The sequence below is a fragment of the Rhodamnia argentea genome, chromosome 5, assembly GCF_020921035.1.
Source record: "Rhodamnia argentea isolate NSW1041297 chromosome 5, ASM2092103v1, whole genome shotgun sequence".
Lineage (NCBI taxonomy): Eukaryota > Viridiplantae > Streptophyta > Magnoliopsida > Myrtales > Myrtaceae > Rhodamnia > Rhodamnia argentea.
The window spans coordinates 27,062,424-27,080,507 of NC_063154.1; the positions used below are offsets into that span (position 1 = coordinate 27,062,424).

Below are 18,084 nucleotides of genomic sequence, written 5' to 3' on the forward strand. Positions count from 1 at the left end.
TTATTTATTTTTTGTGGTCCAGAATATGTTGTTAATCTCAAAATGAATTAAAGACGGTCACATAATCATTTACCATGCAATTTTCTGAAAAAAAAAAGTTCGCTTTTTTTGTTCCATCTTCAAAATTGTCATATCCATATCTTGAAATTTCTCTGTTTGTTTATCGTCCTGACTAGCTCAATAATGTTGAAATCATGTCTCAGTTCAACCTCGAACTTGGCCCTATGGTCCTCGCGAATCATCAGCACTTTTCGTGAAGACTATCCGGTCGACAAATGAAGGAGGTAAAACTTGAAAATTTGAATTCCATTTACACATGAGTTCTTGAATCAGGCAATCAATTAGATGGGGCCCGATAGGGACAAATTACCCAACCCCACAAAAAATTACCCGGCACTGCATGCCATATGGCATCACGACCGTATCTAAATCTAGTTCGGACAAGCTATTTTTTCAAAGAATTTGATAGTTAATTTGGGCACCAAAGTAGAAGTTGAATGGCCCCATCAATTCCTCATATGCACTCGAGTGCTCCACAATTGCTACAGCAGAAGAGTTTCGTCATGTCTCTTAATACTTAAATACGCATTGTATAGAGTGATTGAATCTTTTGGCCCGATTACTCTACACAAGCAGGTAAATATCATATAGAGCGGACATAAACTCGGGACTCCAAATTAATTTGATTTTCCCTGAAGGGGTAGCTAAGCACACATAATATAAGTAAAATAATGATCGCATCAACTTAGGTATAATGAGTGGCCATTTCTCCCTTTTTAAAAGGTGATGTGAATGAATCTGGGCTGTCCATAATGGACGGCCCGGATGGTCAGCCCAGATTCATCCACATCACCTATGGACTGCGCATATTCATCCACATCACTTTTTAAAAGGAAGAAATTTTTTGATGAAAAATTTTAAAATTTAAAAAAAAATGATGTGGATCAATTCGGGTCATCCATTTTTTATTTGAACGGCTCGGAACGATCATATCACCTCTAACATTGCCAAGCAATGTTAGGGGATCCGGTTCCATCCGGATCCAAGCATCCGTTTCCCTCCCTTTCCCGCTAAGATTGGAAATCCTATATTTTGCATATCTATACGATTGAGTCATTGGATTTCCGCAATAGTGTAAAAGTAAAAAAGAAGTGCTTCGAATCATTGTTATTTGACTCGGATCTGTTCTAAAAAAGTCGAGGCATTTCAAATTGTTTATTGACACATATAAATGTAGGGAAAATCTCTGAAATTATTTTAATATTGGACCTTTTACATATAATAGTTCCGAATCGAAACTTTTTAGGAAGAAGATTTTTGTCTCTTGGTAGGGAGGCCATGCAAAATGCTTTTGCCCGAAAACAGCGGCTCCACTTCCATGCATTTGTTTGGCGGCCGTGCATTGAAGAAGCCAACACCCAAATGGAGTCTCTCTCTCCTTTCCTGGCACGTGCCGGGTCAGGGATCGCACGTGCGAGGGTGATTTTAATGCAGGGTGACGTGAGTACATGGCCAAGCAAAAACACCTGGGGACCTTGTTCTCTTTTGCGTTATATATACCCCCACTTCCACTCCTCTCTTCTGAAACATTCATCACTCATTTTCAATAAGAAGGTTTAGGAAATCCCCCATCTTCTTCAATTTTCACGTTTAACTAAGATAATTTCACGACTGGTTCAAGGAACTGAAATCTCGAGAGAAGAGAGAGAGAGCTTCGAGCGATGTCGATGCATAGTTTCTTCGAGGCCGTGCACGAAGTGAAGGCCCCAATGATGATGGGGGCCGTCCAGGTCGCGTTCGCCGGCGTCAACATACTGTACAAGCTCGCCGCGAGTGACGGGATGAACCTGACGATTGTCGTCGCCTACCGGTTTATATTCGCGACGGCTTTCCTAGCCCCTCTGGCTTTCTTCTTAGAAAGGTCACACACACTTCTCTTATCAAACTAAGTTTACTTTTCCCTCGTGATATCAGTGGATCCGAATGTGTATATTTATTCTGATTTCCTTCTTTCACATATAACAGGAAGAGCAGGCCAAAGATAACGTGGACAGTGCTTGGGCGAGCCTTCTTCTGTGGGCTACTTGCGTAAGTGCGAGTTTGTGTTTACATTGATGTCCATGTTCTCTTGTTTAGTCCATAACATTTGGGGAATGCTTTGTGACTTGTGGTGCTATAATTTAGCACTAACAAAAACAGCCAAAGAGCCATGTTTCCATGTACTGCAGCCGATAAGATACAACCTTCACTTGATATTTCTCATAAAAGAGACTTTTAGTAGATAAATCTGGAAGACTCAGGTGCTTATGCATGGAGAAGTTTTTGGTTTTTTTTTTGTTTTTTGTTGACTGTGATTGGATGAATTGCAGGGGATCAATGGGGCAAAATTTGTACCTAGCAAGCTTATCGATGACATCGGCAACCTACGCCTCGGCCATGGCCAATCTCGTCCCAGCCGTAACCTTCGTCTTGGCCATTTCTCTCGGGTATGCTCAGGATTTCTCATGCAAATTTTTGTAATTTAATTTGCGGAAGCTAATAAGGATCTTGCAAATATATCAACACGAGAGAGAATCAGAGACAAATAAATAAGGAATAATAAAGGACAACGATGATGTACTTAGTTCGATCCGAATGTCGGAACCTACATCCACGGTGAGAGCCAGTTGCAAATAATCTATGATAATTGGAGTATTCAAGTTTATAAATCACTCACATGCTCGAGTGTTTTCCACACCTAGTTAAATCCAAACCCCAAATATTTACAAATAAATACCTCAAATGGATATAAAATCTCACCCCACGGTCCATGTGTTCCCCCTTCTGTTCGCGACCACCTCAAAGGAAACTCGAGTGTTTGAGGACTTTATTGTGCGGCTACACGAGAGCCCTTCACTGTGCAGTGTGTGGCTTTCAATTTTTGCTGAAGAGACCCACTCCATTATTGCTTCTCCATGAGTGTGGCCTTGTCAAGAGAGAACCCATCATTCCTCTCTCTCTCTCCCACAAGCGGCCACAGTAGCTAAGAATGAAAAACACAAAGAGAACCCTAGCCTTTTGTCTCTCCCTACTAAAAGACCTTTTCACCTCCCACACGTACACCCAAGAGGAGACAAAAGTCATTCTTGATGGGAGCAAGCAGCTGAAGTCCAATATTTTCACCCGGAGAGATCACCGAGAGGAAGCCCAATTCCGAGCTCGTCAACATATTCAGTCAAACCCACTTTAACTCAAAAGCTTAAGCCAATAAATTTTGGGTCAAACATGGATATATTAACTTGCTCTACGCTACTTCGATTCTTCGATGTGGGATTTTCTTAACATAATTCAATCACACGTGCATCCTAACAATCTCCCCCTCACCTGTGAGCTCGGTGTTAGGTCCGATCCCCCTTAGTTCGGGTATCCTTCCGCATCAACTTATCTCAAGTTGAATCTTCATCAAAACTTGACTTCATAACCATGAAGTCTATCTTTGGGCCCGCTCAGTAACCGCATGGGACACCAACCATAAGCTCTGATACCATTTGATGGAAGTGCGTAGCAGAAGTCCGATACTTTTGTTCCGAGAGATCACTAAGAGGAAGCCTAAGTCCGAGCTCGTTAATATATCCGATTAAACCCATCTTAACTCAAAATCTTAAGCTAATGAGTTATGGGCTAATATAGATATATTAACTTGCTCTATACCACTTCGATTATCCGATATTTTTTTAACACAACTCACTCACACATATATCCTAATAGTCTCCCCATCACGTGTGAGCTCGGTGTTAGGTTTGCTCTCCTTTAGTTCAAGTATCCTTTTGCATCAACTTATCTCAAGTTGAATCTTCATTAGATCCCAACTTCATTACCATGAAGTCTACCTTTGGGCTTGCTCAGTAATCGCATGGGACACCAACTATTGGCTTTGATATTATTTGATGGAAGTGCGCAGCAAAATTTTGATATTTTTGCTCGGAGAGATCACTAAGGGGGAGCCCAAGTTCGAAGTCGTCAACATATCCAGTTAAACCCACCTTAACTCAAAAGCTTAAGCCAATGAGTTATGAGTCAACATGGATTCCTTTAACACAACTCACTTACACGTGCATCCTAACAATCTCTCCCTCACGTGTGAGTTCGGTGTTAGGTCCGCTCTCCCTTAATTCGGGTATCCTTCAGCATCAACTTATCTCAAGTCAAGTCTTCATCAAAACCCAACTTCATAACCATGAAGTGTACAAGTCAAGTCTTCATCAAAACCCAACTTCATAACCATGAAGTGTACCTTTGGGCCCGCTCAGTAACCGCATGGGATACCAACCATTAGCTTTTATACCATTTGGTGGGAGTGCGCAACTGAAGTCCAAGACTTTCACCTGGAGAGATCACTAAGAGGGAGCCTAAGTTCGAGCTTGTCAACATTTCTAGTTAAATTCACATTAACTCAAAAGTTTAAGCTAATGACTTATGGGACAACATGGATATATTAACTTGCTATACACCACTTCAATTATCCGATGTGGGATTTCTTTAACACAATTCACTTACACGTGCATCCTAACAATCTCTCTCTCACTTGTGAGCTCGGTGTTAAGTCCGCTCCTCCTTAATTCAAGTATCCTTCCGCATTAACTTATCCCAAGTTGAATCTTCATCAAAACCCAACTTCACAAGTCTACCTTTGGGTCCACTCAGTAATCACATGGAACACCAACCATCGGCTCTGATGCCATTTGATAGGAGTGCATAGCAAAAGTTCGATATTACTAAGATAGAGCCCAAGTCCGAACTCGTCAACATATCTAGCCAAACCCACCTTAACTTAAAAGTTTAAGCCAATGAGTTATGGGCCAACATGAATATATTAACTTACTCTACATCACTTCGATTATTTGATGTGGGATTTCTTTAACACAATTCATTCACGCGTGCATCTTAACAATTCCATTTCTCTTTTCTCCCCGCTCTCTTGGGCCCACAAGAAATACATATAATCAAGCAAGACCATAATTTTGTCTTGTAGTGCCCTCTTCGTTCTAGACGTCCAACGTGCGGCTATTTTGAGGCCATCTCTTTAATTTCTTTGGGTGGTCAAACTTGGATATAAATCCAATCGACTTGGGTATAGGGAACGGCTCAAATTTGAGACATAATTCAATACGAATTCCTCAACATGTAGTTGGATTATAATTTTAGCATAATCAGTCTTAGCAAGATGTTCTTCTGAGGTTGCGTGTGGTTTTCTTTCATGTTCACGTTGGTGGTCGATCGCAATTAGGTTGGAGAAGGTGAGGCTGACGACGGTTGCAGGGAAGGCAAAGGTGGCGGGAACATTAATGGGGATCGGTGGGGCAATGCTGCTCACGTTCTACAAGGGCGTGGAAGTCAACCTCTGGTCAACGCACGTGAACCTTTTGCACCACGTGGCGCCGACCCAGCAAGGGCGGGAGGGTTCGAGCAATCTCCTCCTGGGCTCGCTTTTGGCCGTGGCCAGCTGCTTCTGCTACGCTCTGTGGTTGATCATTCAGGTGGGTCTTTACCTTTTCTTTCCAATACTGTCTTCACATTGTCCCCCTTTGATTTGCGTCACTTCACTGTGCGAGATCTTCCTAGAGTCGATCGCCTTTCCCCCAAAAATCATTTTTATAAAACGACGATTTTCTATTCCGTTCGATGCTTCACTTAGTATCTCAATAGATCTAGACGATTGATGTGGGGTTTTTAACTTTTTATATTTGAATCCCGACATCTATCACCCAAAATTACCATGAAATTCACAATTCTCACCTTACGAGCGAAAAGGTCCCTCTATGTCTATATATCGGTGGAATTGAGAATCTCTGAATACCCCATAGTCTCAGAGAAAGATGCGAGAGGCCGATGTGACCTCATGCGTAGTAAACCATATAAGGCAACTTATCAAAACGCTCAGCTTTTTTGCTTGAAATAAATAAAACAACATGTTTAAAATGAAAGAAATATCGTTACGTGCATGCCGATAAGTGTTGTTTCTCGGTAATTAGAAATCATAATATACAATGATTTGTTTGACAGGCCAAGACAAGCGAGGGATTCCCGTGCCAATACACGAGCACGGCGTTGATGACCTTCATGGGGTCAATCCAAGCAGTGGTTTACGCATTGTGTCGAGAGAGGGATTGGAGCCGGTGGCAGCTTGGATGGAACATCGGGCTCCTCACCGTATCATACTCGGTACACCACGGAAAAACACTAAACTCTAATGTTGCGTGCACTTATTACGACTTAATATCGACTGTCGAGCTACCGCGGTATATGTCGTTAGCTAATCTACCACCACCTCGCGCGGCGCGGTTTTTGCTTGTGGTGTTGTAGGGAATCGTCGGATCCGGGTTGTGCTATACTCTAATCACTTGGTGCGTGCGGATGAGAGGACCGGTGTTCGTGTCGGTTTTTAATCCTTTGATGCTGGTGACCGTGGCCTTGGCGGGGTCTATGGTTTTGGACGAAAAATTGCACCTAGGAAGGTACGTATATTAATAGATGCACAAATGTTTTTAAAGTATTCGAACCTCTCGAATCGCTTAACAGTAGATATATGAGATTTCACTTTCTTTTTATGGCAGCATTCTAGGGTCGGGGCTCATAGTACTCAGTCTCTATGCGGTGCTGTGGGGCAAAAGAAAGGAGAATAAGAGAATGAATCAGTTAGCGCCATCGACCGGCTCTGGTGAATCTGAATCCGTTGAGATCGTCATCGCCTCTCCGACCAAAAACGGCGTTAAGGAGGGCGACGATGTCCTAGAGGTGGCGCAAAAGGAGGGCCAAGTGGTCAAAGAAAGTCTTGAAGAGAAAACAGGAGGAGGAGAAGGACAAAGCTTAACCAGCAACTGACCTTGGATTACCGTACGATGTGCATTGTCCCACATATAGGCAGGCATAGAAATCCAAAAGTGGCAACTTCGACTTGCCCAAGATTTGGGACATTATGGTAAATAGCCAACATTGCAGAGCAATGTCTGTACCATAGTCAAGAACTCAAATAATACCCAAGTAATTAGCTATCCCCTTCTGTATAATTAATCAGTTCATTTCATTGAATGATGTACCCAACTCAGAGATTGTGCCTCTCCCAATGATAAATATCCTTTTGTTTTTCCTTTAGACAATCTCGTCTTTCCATCTAATTAAAATGTTGTCCTCGCATTGATACAATTAACTAAAATAGATATCAATTAATGATATAATGCTTTTATGATTCTCAATTAAAGAGAAATCTACACTCGAATTCTATGTGTAACTGCTTTTATATCTCAGATAAAAGTATTTGATTTCTTTGCAACCATGGATAATATCAACCCTGCTAGGAAAAAAGTTAGGGGTCCGGCTTCGGCTACCGATCCAAGATCTAGTTTGCAATCTTACTAAGTCATTAAATTAGTAGGGTATTTGATGGACTTTAATTTAGGTAATAATTCTTTGTGTATAGCATAAACTCATTAGCTGAATCTATGGATATACCTCATAACGACATATGTTATGAGACAACGGGCATGATTGATTCTATGTCTATGGGATATAACGTAAAAATCAGATGATGAGAATGGTATTGGCTAGGACCATCTAATTAAGGGAACAATAGAGGATTTTCCCACTTAGAATTTTATATGCATTGTCTAACTATCTAGTTAAAATAAAAAGTAATGCGAGTTACTTCTTCTTTATATGGCACGCACATCACATTTAGAGTGAGGAAATTATCCAAAATGTCTCAAACCTATTGCGTTTGTATCACTTTAGCTCTCAATCTTTCAATTTGACCAATTTAGTCCTTTACCCTTTTAGAATTTGCCATGTGAGTCCTTAAACCCAATTTTGGTCGGATCTCGTTAATGTGGATGTCGGCAACATAAGACGGTCTGCCTTGACATGGATAATTTTTGTTATATTTCTTTTAAGTTTTCTTAGAGTTTTTCTGAATTTTTTTATCTTTTATTTTGTTATGTTTTTTGTTCCTCTTTCTTTCTTTCTTTTTTTTTTTTTGTTCCTACGATGTCCGGCGAGGTCTGGTGGACCCTTGCCGACCACTAGGCAAGGTTACGGGCAAGAGTCCCAACCCAAGCCTGTGATTAGCGAGGATTGGTCGGCCGTCGCCTAGGACTAGGGGGTCGGCAGGCAAAGCTCGTGGGGCTTAGAATTAAAAAAAGAAAGAAAGAGAGAAAGAAGAAAATATCTTGTACTATCTCTAGATGTTTACTGGACTTATAAGTTAGATAATTAAGAATTTATACCACCTTGTAACATGGATAGCAAGTTCATGTCTGCCGTAGGAATCTTTTGTGCATGTAATCATTGCTAAAAGTTTTAGAGTAACAATTGTCGACGTACTTTATTTAATGAAGTCAGCTGGAAATGTTGATACTCATAAATCATAAACATCAAATGTCTCACCGGATAATTATATAGTTTACAAATATGTAAATATTTTATGAGATGTCTCGAATCATGATTTTTAATTCCCCGTTGTATGACAATCAATTCATTCATTCAATTTTCAAGGCCGGGCTCTACAATAAACTCTCATCAAATGAATTTTAATAGTCAAGTACTACAATATCACTTCAGTTTGATCAAATCATATCTAGACATCTTCATATATTTTCTTATGGTTGTTCTTGTTTACATTTTTATAGAACTCGTCCCAATTACTATAATTGGATCTAGGGCTTGTATAGATGAATAAAGGCAGGCCGCTTGAACTGAACAAGACCTATTCTCATAATAGGCTGCAAGGCCGAATAGGAAAGCGGTCGAGTTGAGTGATGAGAGCCTTTTTCACTTTTCATTAAAGCACCTTCGTACTCATTCATGAATTGAAGTCTCCGCTGATGACAGGGTCGCCTAGGTCGTATGCGCTAAAGTCAACATATTGATCAAGCTAGCAACGAGCGACAGAGATGAACCTAACGCTCGTCGTCGCTTGCCGCTTAATTTTTGTAACCATCGTCATGGGCCCTCCAGCTTTCTTTTGAGAAAGATCACATGCATGCATACTTCACTTCTCTTGATAAACCAATTTTGTTTTCCTTGTGACATCAATTGATTCTAAGGTGTATGTGTTAACCGGTTTTTTTTATTTCAGCGAGGAAGTCCACAAATAACGTGGACCGTCCTTGTGCAAGCCCTTCGTTATTGACACCTAAATTCTGGCAAGCCATCTAGGAAGCCATATGCTTTGCATAGAAATTGGACCGCCAGGGGGTGGACTTAAATGAATGGTACTGGACTTAATTAACAAACTGGACTGAGCTCGTAAGATCATTAAACTTGGCTACGCCCATTGAAAACCTAGGGGGCTTGCATGAGAGGGGAGCACATAGGGAATGCTTGACGAGGAAAGATTGCGGCATTTCATTGAAATTGGAGGAAACAAGAGTATCAAGTTTGAGGGAATCTGCTCCACCAAATCTTCAACTTCCACGCCTTTTTCATCATGGTATGTTGACACCTAAATTTTGATTTCTCCTTATTCATTTATTTTGCATAAAAATCTGGAGTTAAATTTTAATTCCTACCAAAAATAATAGCTCATCTTTTTCATTTAATTTTAGTATTCATGCATTGCATTTTGCATTGGACATAGACGGCAGAAGATTTGAGCTTGATTTGTTAGATGATATGAGCTTAAATAAAAAAACCGGCAATTCAAAGAAGAATTTGGGGCTATTTTAAGCTTAAAGGCCTTAATTAAAAATGTCAATTATTATGTGCCAAAATTTCAATCAAATTAATGCATTGGATCCTTTGGGACTTAATTGATCACATACTTTGATCCGGGTTTGTTTGGCGGGATTAACAAAACTTAAGCCCCAAGCTTGCAAAGCTTTTCTCTATAAATAGAGCTCTTTCACTAGGGTTTTGGGGCGGCAATTTCCTGCTCACAAAAGAAAGGGGATACACGTGAGCATAAGAGAAAAGAGAGAAGTTTTTAAAGGTGGATTGGTTGTGTTTGGTGCTTCTCCTCCTGGCTAGGTGCCCCTTTTTGCTAATGATTCGACCTCGAATCTTGCTGCTAGTACCCAATCTTCCTGTTGTTCAATACCGGTTCGTACTGTTTGGGGCCGTTCTTCGCTGCTGATTGGTGCCGGATCCACTGCTCTCAGCCCTATTTTCACTGCTGTTCGAGGTTTATTTTGCTGCTACTTAGTGCGTAATTCGGCCACTGTTTAGTCCGGTTTTCCACAGCTGTTAAGGGAGTAATCTAGGCTGTTTAGTGGCTTTTCACTGCTGAATCGAGCACAAAACAGCTTTGTTTTTTGGGTATTTTTGTACTAATCGGTGCAGATTTGTGTCGTTGTTAAAAGACGATTAGCTCAGCGTTTTAGAGTGATTTTCCTTGCAAATTGGCGTGGACTAAGGTTCAAATTAGCTGCTGGAGTTCATCTTGCCAAGGTTTCTTAGGCGCACAAATCTCGGCCGATCGGTCTAGCAAAGTCGCTTGGTGTTCAGTTTGCTTCAAGATCAAATTAGGTAACCTTTCTAATCTATTGATATTTGGAAATTGCTTGCTTGATTTGAATATTCGGTGGATGAAGTAAATTTCGTATATGGTTGCCTAGTTTGGTGGATTTTGAACGTAGAGCATATCTCCCATTTTCAAAATTGTACATATCTTGAGCATAGTATATCTTTGGATATTTGATTTAAATTTAAGATAATCTGAAGTCCTATCATATCTTAAAGATATTACACACATCTTTTGGAATATTGAAGATTATCTTGTGTCTAAATTGGAATCCTTAAAAATCCTTATCATATCTTTTACACTTGAAAAATTGTCTGAAAAATTATCTAATCCACTTTGAAGATCTCAGAGATAACTTTTCTAATTTAAAGATATCGATATCCTTTGAGGATGGGCCATTGCCCTTTAAAATTTTGGTAATCCCTATGGATTTTAAATTCATGGCCTTGGTTGGTTTTACTTTTATATTTGGCATGTTTATATTTGCATGTTGTTTGCCATTTATTGTCTAAGTTTGAACATCTTTAAACAAACTTGCCCTCCATGCTCCCATTGTGCCTTGTCCTCGACGTCATTAAAGGCACTATGACTTCGATCTCGGTACGATCGTGCCCGTCGTGTGAATTAGATATCATCCTCTCTGGCGGATCGCTAACTCCTAATAGAATTTCAGGTTTGCCCTATGTATATAGGGCGACGGTATTCTTAATATATTCCTTGCTACCTATCTCGGGGTGTTGTGAATAAAATCATTTCTTTAAAGGTGTTTTATGGGTAATATTGTTTATTTTTGTTCAAATTTCATTGTTTTCTGGTTTAAATAAATTCCTAAAAATCCCAAAAGATGTCACATTTTCTTAGCTAATCACATTTCTCTTCCGTTTTGCTGAAATAATGTCTAATAAAATTGGACTTTGGAAATCATTTCTTAGTTAAATTGATGTTACTTACGTTGGTGTTTTTACCTTTATTTTTCATGAATCCGAAAATACACAAAAATATACCAAAATACCATCCACGTTGCATAGCTTTAGTTTTTTGTTGTTATATTTTTTTGTTGTATTTCGTCATTATGCCTGTCTTTTTGCCTGTCTTACATTCTTTGTTATAGGTGATTGCATTAGCATTGCATTTAATAAAGAAAACCCCAAAAATTTTAATTCAATCATCAACTAGGATTTTTCTGAAAATCGAAGGGCATTAATTGAAGTTATGTAAGTCCCGATTCTTTAATCTCTGGTTGTATGAAATAAGTATTTTTTCCGAATACTTTATTTGGTTTCTAATCTCCTACCATAAGATTGTGGCGGCTCCATTTAAAATCTTGGCATGTATTGACCTAAGTTGATTCGGTGACTTGGTCCATTGATTATTAATCTATTAACCTAATAACTTACCTAAAAATTATTTTAGGTGACATGGTATCTCCATGATCTTTTTTTAGCAATTAAAACAAAGAAGCAGCGCAAAAGGAATGTGGTCATAAATAATGTATATACTTGTTTAAAGATGGGACGGTGGGAGGTGGTTGAGTTGTGGAAAGAAAGTGAGAAAACGAGGTGGGCGCCTACTATAAAAACACACCACCATCTCTTGCTGTGCTGCATCCGCCATCACCAAGGCTCCACGTCGTTGCCAGTGCCGCCTTTCGGGCAGCGAGATACGTTGCAACTTTTTCCTGTCCGATCGCCGTCGCAGCCGCCTCTCATCCTCTCGGCTATACCACCGCCGGCTGCTGTTCCATGAGTCCTCCCTGTGTACAGCAAGCCCATTCCCGGTTGCACCTGGCCAAACTCAGCCGTGCCGGTTCAATGGCTCCGATTCCCGGCACCAGTCCTACAAGTGTAGCTCTTATACTGCGAGCCATATCATACCCGTGACACCTACATCCACCGAGCCACATCTATAGGCCTCCGCACCGGCGTCCCGTGTTCCCATAGCCGGTCACCTGGTCCCGTTGGAAAGGATCGTCCAACTTAGGTTATTCCTTTATCCATACCGAATTCAAATATTCAAATTGCCCAAGTTGAATTGACTCTATTCTAACGTTATTTGTTTGAGATTTTTAGGGTTGTCACCTACCGCTCAACTTGTCCTGTTAAACCAATTTCGTTTCCCTTGTGATATCGACCGATTCTAATGTGTATGTGCATACCGATTTTGTGTTTCAGCATTTAACAAGATGAGTAGGCCAAAGTGTGTGTTTGTAAACGCAATAACAACCTCAAAGCCGTGTTTCCATGTACGTAATGCTGGAGACAGAATAGAAGTTTTACTTGGGCGAATTTCTGGTTATCTGTTGTTGACTATGATTGAATGAATTACAAGACATCAATGTTTCAGAATTTGTACCTGGCAAGCTCATCAATGGCATCGGCAAGCTATGTCTCGGCCATGGCCAACCTCGTCCCCGCCCGTGACCTTCATCTTGGCCATTTCTTTCGGGTATCTATGGGATTTTCCACGTGAATTCAATATCCATTCATTGAAGTAAAGATCGATCAGAACAAAGCGTTTACTAAATAGAACATATTGTAAAATCTCATTCTATGACCTAATTAACATGATCACTTGCGCAATCATTGTGAGTTCCGGTCCTCAACATGTGTATCTGACGTGGCACGTGGTTTTATTGTGTATTTACGTCGGTCGATCAAAATGAGGTTGGAGAAATGAAGGCTAAAAACAGTTGCAGGGAAGGCAAAAGTGCTGGGCACATTAACTGGGATTGGCGGGCCAATGCTGCTCATGTTCTACGAGGACAAGGAAGTCAACCTCTTTGGTCGACGCAGGTGACCCCTCGAACCACGTGGCCTTCCTAGGTCGTCACCACGTGGCGCAACGAGTTCCCATGTATCGACGAGAGGTTGACTTCCACGACCTTTTAGAACGGGGGCAGCATTGCCTCATCAATTCCCCTAGTGTTCCCAACACTTTCGCTTTACCTGCAGCTGTCATTGGCCTCCCTTTCTCCAACCTAATTTCAATCGATCAACGTGCACACGAAAGGGAGCCACACACCATGTCGGATATTCATGTCGAGGAATGGTGAGTAATCCCACAATAATTTCGTAAATGACCGTTATAATTAGGTCGTTCATAGAATGAGCATGTACAATATGTTTTCTTTAGTGAATATTTTGCTTTTGTTAATCTTCATTTCAATGAACAAATTTGCCTGATAAATCTTGTACATACCCAAAAGAAATAGCCAAGACAAAAGTTACAGCCGGGACAAGGTTGGTCATGGCCAAGATGTAGTTTGCCGATGTCATTGATAAGCTTGCTAGGTACAGATTCTGAAACATTGATGCCCTGCGATTCATTCCATCATAGTCAACAACAAAAGACCAGAAATTTGCCCAAGTAAGACTACCGTTCTGTCTGCTGCAGCACATGTAAACATGGGTTCAAGGCTGTTATGGCATCCACAAACATCCACTTTACCCAGATAGCCCACAAAAGAAGGGCATGCACGAGCTGTGAAGTGAGGCTTGCACGTGCGTGTGACCTTTCTAAGAAGAAAGCTGGAGAGCCCACGACGGCCGTCGCAAAAATGGAGTGGTAAGGCAACGATGAGCATCTCCCGTCGCTCGCTGCAAGCTTGCTCATTACATTGACTTCGACCATGCAACCTGGACGACCACCATCATCAGCGGGGGCCTTCGTTTCGTGCATAACCTCGGACAAACGATACATTGCCACGGGCTTGTACATTAGATGTAATTCCATCTCTTCATGAAACCTAAGTATGTATGCAGCAAGGTAGCGAGTACGATGTTTTCGGGGTCCCAAGATACAGCCGAAGCTCCTGAACATATAGGAAGATAAGATCAGGAGTAGATGTTCGCAAGTACCCCTGCCGGTTCGACGACACACTCGTCCTAATAGTTCCTTTTAGAAGGAAGGAAACCTAGGATTGAAGGTCGACACATTTTCTTGCAGCTATTAACATCTGGGTTCTGGCTAATCTTAAGCTTGGGCGAGCCTCAAAAGTTGCAACCGTCGCTTCCAAGAACTCTCGACAAGGTGGTGGATCGGCCTGCGCAAATAAGTCGTCAATGCACTAGTTGGTACTGCTGTTATGCATTCATGTCCATGCACAGAAATGAACATGGTTGCCAGCTTTAGCAAGTAAGCAAGCTTCGTCAAGAATGGCGTGACCAATCTAAAACACCAGCAAGGTAGTATTTCAACAACTTTCAGTTATGTACTACAAACCCTTTTTACTATTATGTAGACTACGAAAAAAATAAACTTTGATCACAACGAGCGAGATTGATCAATTTCATATAGGCAATTAGGCATGCTCCCTCTAAATTCTATCTTAGCCATTTTCCTTTTGGTTCAATTAGGATTAAGTGATGCCTCGCCCCGGGTTGGCGCGGGCTGGTCACCCTGCCCCCTACAATGGGCAACAATGCCCCTATTGGCTAGGCCTTTCATTCTCTCTCTTCTTTTTTTTTTCAATTTCTTTAAATAAAATTTTAGCTTTTTTTTTAAGTTTTGTTCTAATTTAAGTAAGATTTGAAGAAAAATAATTAAAAACGCTACTTAAGAGAGATAAATTCATTTAAAAATGTCACGTGCAAGATTAATTGAATAATTAATTCGAACGATTTTCGTGCGGTGAACTTTAACAATTATCAAACGGATACTGTTTCTTTTAGGACTTCCGTGAATTCGATCACTGATCCGAGGCCGAAACCGAGAGAGCGCGAGCTTTGCTAGGCTGAGCGCAGTTATGGCCACGGCCATGGACGGAGGCGACAGCAACGGCAACGGAGCGGCGGTGAAGCCGGCCAGGCCGACGCCGAAGCGGTTCACGAAGTCCCAGATCCCAGACACCATCCTCAACAACGCCTCCCTCAACGCCGCCATCTCCCTCCTCCCGGCGAACTACAACTTCGAGGTCCACAAGTGCGTCGCCCGCATCCTCTCCTCCGGCGCCAAGCGCGTGGCCCTCCAGCTCCCCGAGGGCCTCCTCATGTACTCCCTCCTCCTCTCCGACGTCTTCGCCTCCTTCGCCGCCGTCGAACACTGCTTCGTCCTCGGCGACGTCACCTACGGCGCCTGCTGCGTCGACGACCTGTCCGCCCTCGCCCTCGGCGCTGACCTCCTCATCCACTACGGTCACAGCTGCCTCGTCCCCGTCGACACCACCACCGTGCCTTGCCTCTACGTGTTCGTCGAGATTCGGATCGATGTCGGCCATCTCGTGGAAACTCTGAAGCTCAATTTGGGCGGGGACTACTCGGACGTCGCGCTCGCTGGCACGATTCAGTTCGCTGGCGCGATTCGCGCGGCGAAGCCCGAGCTTGAGAGCAGTGGGTTTAGGGTTTTGGTGCCGCAGGCAAAGCCGCTGTCGGCAGGTGAGGTTCTCGGGTGCACCGCTCCAAGGGTCCGTTCTGACTCGAACGAGGGGACGGTTGCGGTGTTTGTAGCAGATGGGAGGTTTCACTTGGAGGCTTTTATGATAGCGAACCCAGGGATTAAGACCTTTCGATACGATCCCTACATGGGGAAGTTGTTTCTTGAGGAGTATGATCAAAAGGGGATGAGGGAATCGAGGCAGAACGCGATATTGAAGGCGAAGGAGTGCGCGAGGAGTTGGGGAGTCGTGTTGGGGACGCTCGGGAGGCAAGGTAATCCGAGGATTTTAGACAGGTTGGAGAAGAAGATGAGGGAAAAAGGCTTTGATTACACGGTGGTTTTGATGTCTGAGATCACTCCTGGGAGGATCGCTCTGTTCGAGGATTCTGTGGATGCTTGGATTCAGATCGCCTGTCCGAGGCTTTCCATTGACTGGGGTGATGCATTTCATAAGCCGGTATTGACACCGTTCGAGGCGGAGATCGCCCTTGGGTTCATTTCTGGCTGGTGGGAGCGAAATTTGAAGACGAATTCGGGTTGTATAGCTGATTCCGGTTGCAGCAAGGGCGACTCAAGATGCGAATGCGGGAGTAGTGGAGCTTCGAAGTGTGACGATATTGGAGATTACCCGATGGATTATTATGCCCAGGACGGTGGGGAGTGGAATTCTTCTTATGTGAAGAAGCCGTCCCGGCCTGCGAGGAGTATTCCTGTGCCTTCCGTAGGCAGCAGTAGCATAGCTTAGTATTGGGTATGTACATCTTCTGTACCACTCATTTGACGCATAATGGTGCTCGAGTCTCTGTTTGTTCTACAATAGTTAGCCAGTGTAATTTAAGAGAACTTGGCAGAGTTTTTCACTCGATCCAATTCTTTCACTGCCACAAATTTTGCTCCTAGAAATATTGCTTCCATTTACTAGAGTTTCGTGGGGAACTGTAATCTAAGAATTGTGTTTTAGCCACTACTTTTAGACCTTGAGAACAATGACATGAAGTAGTAAATATAGTTTCTTTTTACATTTTTGTTCTCTTCCTTCAGTAGATTGAAATTGGTGCATGGAGAGGAGCATGAAATACGATTCTAGTGACTTAATTATGCAACAGGAAGTTCTCTGACATTATGAAGATACAAAAAAACTACTTTAAAAAGTGAAGCGACAGGGAAGACTGTTGAAGACCTCATGGTTCTCTGTATTTTTGTGTTGCTGCTGATCCTCAATTGTTTTAGCAAAGTAACTCTAGATAAAGCTACATATTTTGGCCATGACTCAAAACTGGTCTCAGCAAATATTGTCCAGCATAATTAAGAGATTGTACTTATCTTTTATTAATAGTCTTCGCATAGCATGGTCTTATTGGATATTGCCTTCAGAAAGGCTAGTTTAAAGCATTTGAAGTAAGACTTATCATAGAAATCATGACCTTAGTGCCAATCTTAACTCCTTTGGAGTATATTTGCTTCAGTGATTCAAGTGTGTGATGATAAGCCTTGTGCTGTTACACATTCCAGGGCTAAGATTGATGTTTGTTGGAAGTATTACGGGCATACATTCTTTCAGCTGCAAGTGATGACTCGGTCTTCCTGGGATAAACTTGTCACGCATAACAATTTTCATCAGAAATTTTATGTTTTTTGTGTTCTTCCCCCTCGTCAGTTTATCTCATCTCGGTGTCATTTAGAGTAGTGAATGGAAGAAAGATTAGGTGAACTCCTTGGGTAATCTTCATCATGTTGATTGTTGGGGTATGTGCTTTCTATTACCTGCTGAAGAAAATCTTCTTTTCTATTATGTGAAACTTCTGCTGAAGAAAATCTTCTTTTCTATTATGTGAAACTTCTCTGGGGTTTTCATTTCTGTTGATGGTCTTCTCCTTCTTTTCTAACTGTGTGTGCTGCTGCAAACTTTTGACTGAAATCACCTTTGAGAAGCTGTTTACTTGTCTTAAAAGTTGCATGTATTCTCATGTTATAAAAAGCATATATAATCTGCATCCTATCTCTTAATTGTGATCCATTTATGCATTCTTGAACAGTAACCAGTTGTTTACCTTTCAAAAGCACTGGTACAATTTGACTGAAATCACCTTTGAGAAGGTATCAAAGGACTTTTGACATGCCATCTTACATATCGCAAGCTAATTCGTGTTTTTTTCCTCAAATTCACGTAATGAGTAGAACTCTTCCCAATTACACTTTCTTTAGACATGTGTCACGGG

The 18,084-nt window shown here is 41.8% G+C and overlaps 2 protein-coding genes across 5 annotated transcripts; both read left to right on the top strand.

The window, feature by feature from the left end:
- The first annotated feature begins 1,718 nt into the window (after positions 1-1,718).
- On the top strand, positions 1,719-7,103 carry LOC115729534 (WAT1-related protein At1g68170-like). Its single transcript, XM_030660132.2, has 7 exons — positions 1,719-1,921; positions 2,026-2,088; positions 2,370-2,486; positions 5,267-5,516; positions 6,043-6,201; positions 6,343-6,494; positions 6,594-7,103. The coding sequence occupies exons 1-7, from the start codon at positions 1,722-1,724 to the stop codon at positions 6,859-6,861; spliced, it is 1,209 nt and encodes a 402-aa protein (XP_030515992.2). The 5' UTR covers positions 1,719-1,721; the 3' UTR covers positions 6,862-7,103.
- Positions 7,104-15,201: 8,098 nt separating this feature from the next.
- On the top strand, positions 15,202-17,633 carry LOC115729535 (2-(3-amino-3-carboxypropyl)histidine synthase subunit 1-like). Of its 4 annotated transcripts, none has more exons than XM_048279615.1 (2): positions 15,202-16,616; positions 17,538-17,633. In XM_048279615.1, the coding sequence occupies exon 1, from the start codon at positions 15,237-15,239 to the stop codon at positions 16,608-16,610; it is 1,374 nt and encodes a 457-aa protein (XP_048135572.1). In that variant the 5' UTR covers positions 15,202-15,236; the 3' UTR covers positions 16,611-16,616; positions 17,538-17,633. The 4 variants fall into 4 exon arrangements, with proteins under 4 accessions (XP_048135572.1, XP_048135573.1, XP_030515995.2 ...); XM_048279616.1 differs by lacking the exon at positions 17,538-17,633 and adding an exon at positions 17,378-17,395; XM_030660135.2 differs by lacking the exon at positions 17,538-17,633 and adding an exon at positions 16,972-17,078.
- Positions 17,634-18,084: the final 451 nt, after the last annotated feature.

What these genes read in the sequence shown, in the direction of transcription:
- LOC115729534 (XM_030660132.2), top strand. Translation starts at nt 1,722, where the DNA reads ATGTCGATGCATAGTTTCTTCGAGGCCGTGCACGAAGTGAAGGCCCCA. An exon ending in TTCTTCTGTGGGCTACTTGC is followed by an intron (nt 2,089 to 2,369) that starts GTAAGTGCGAGT and finishes GATGAATTGCAG; the next exon opens with GGGATCAATGGGGCAAAATT. An exon ending in GAAAAATTGCACCTAGGAAG is followed by an intron (nt 6,495 to 6,593) that starts GTACGTATATTA and finishes TTTTTATGGCAG; the next exon opens with CATTCTAGGGTCGGGGCTCA.
- LOC115729535 (XM_048279615.1), top strand. Translation starts at nt 15,237, where the DNA reads ATGGCCACGGCCATGGACGGAGGCGACAGCAACGGCAACGGAGCGGCG.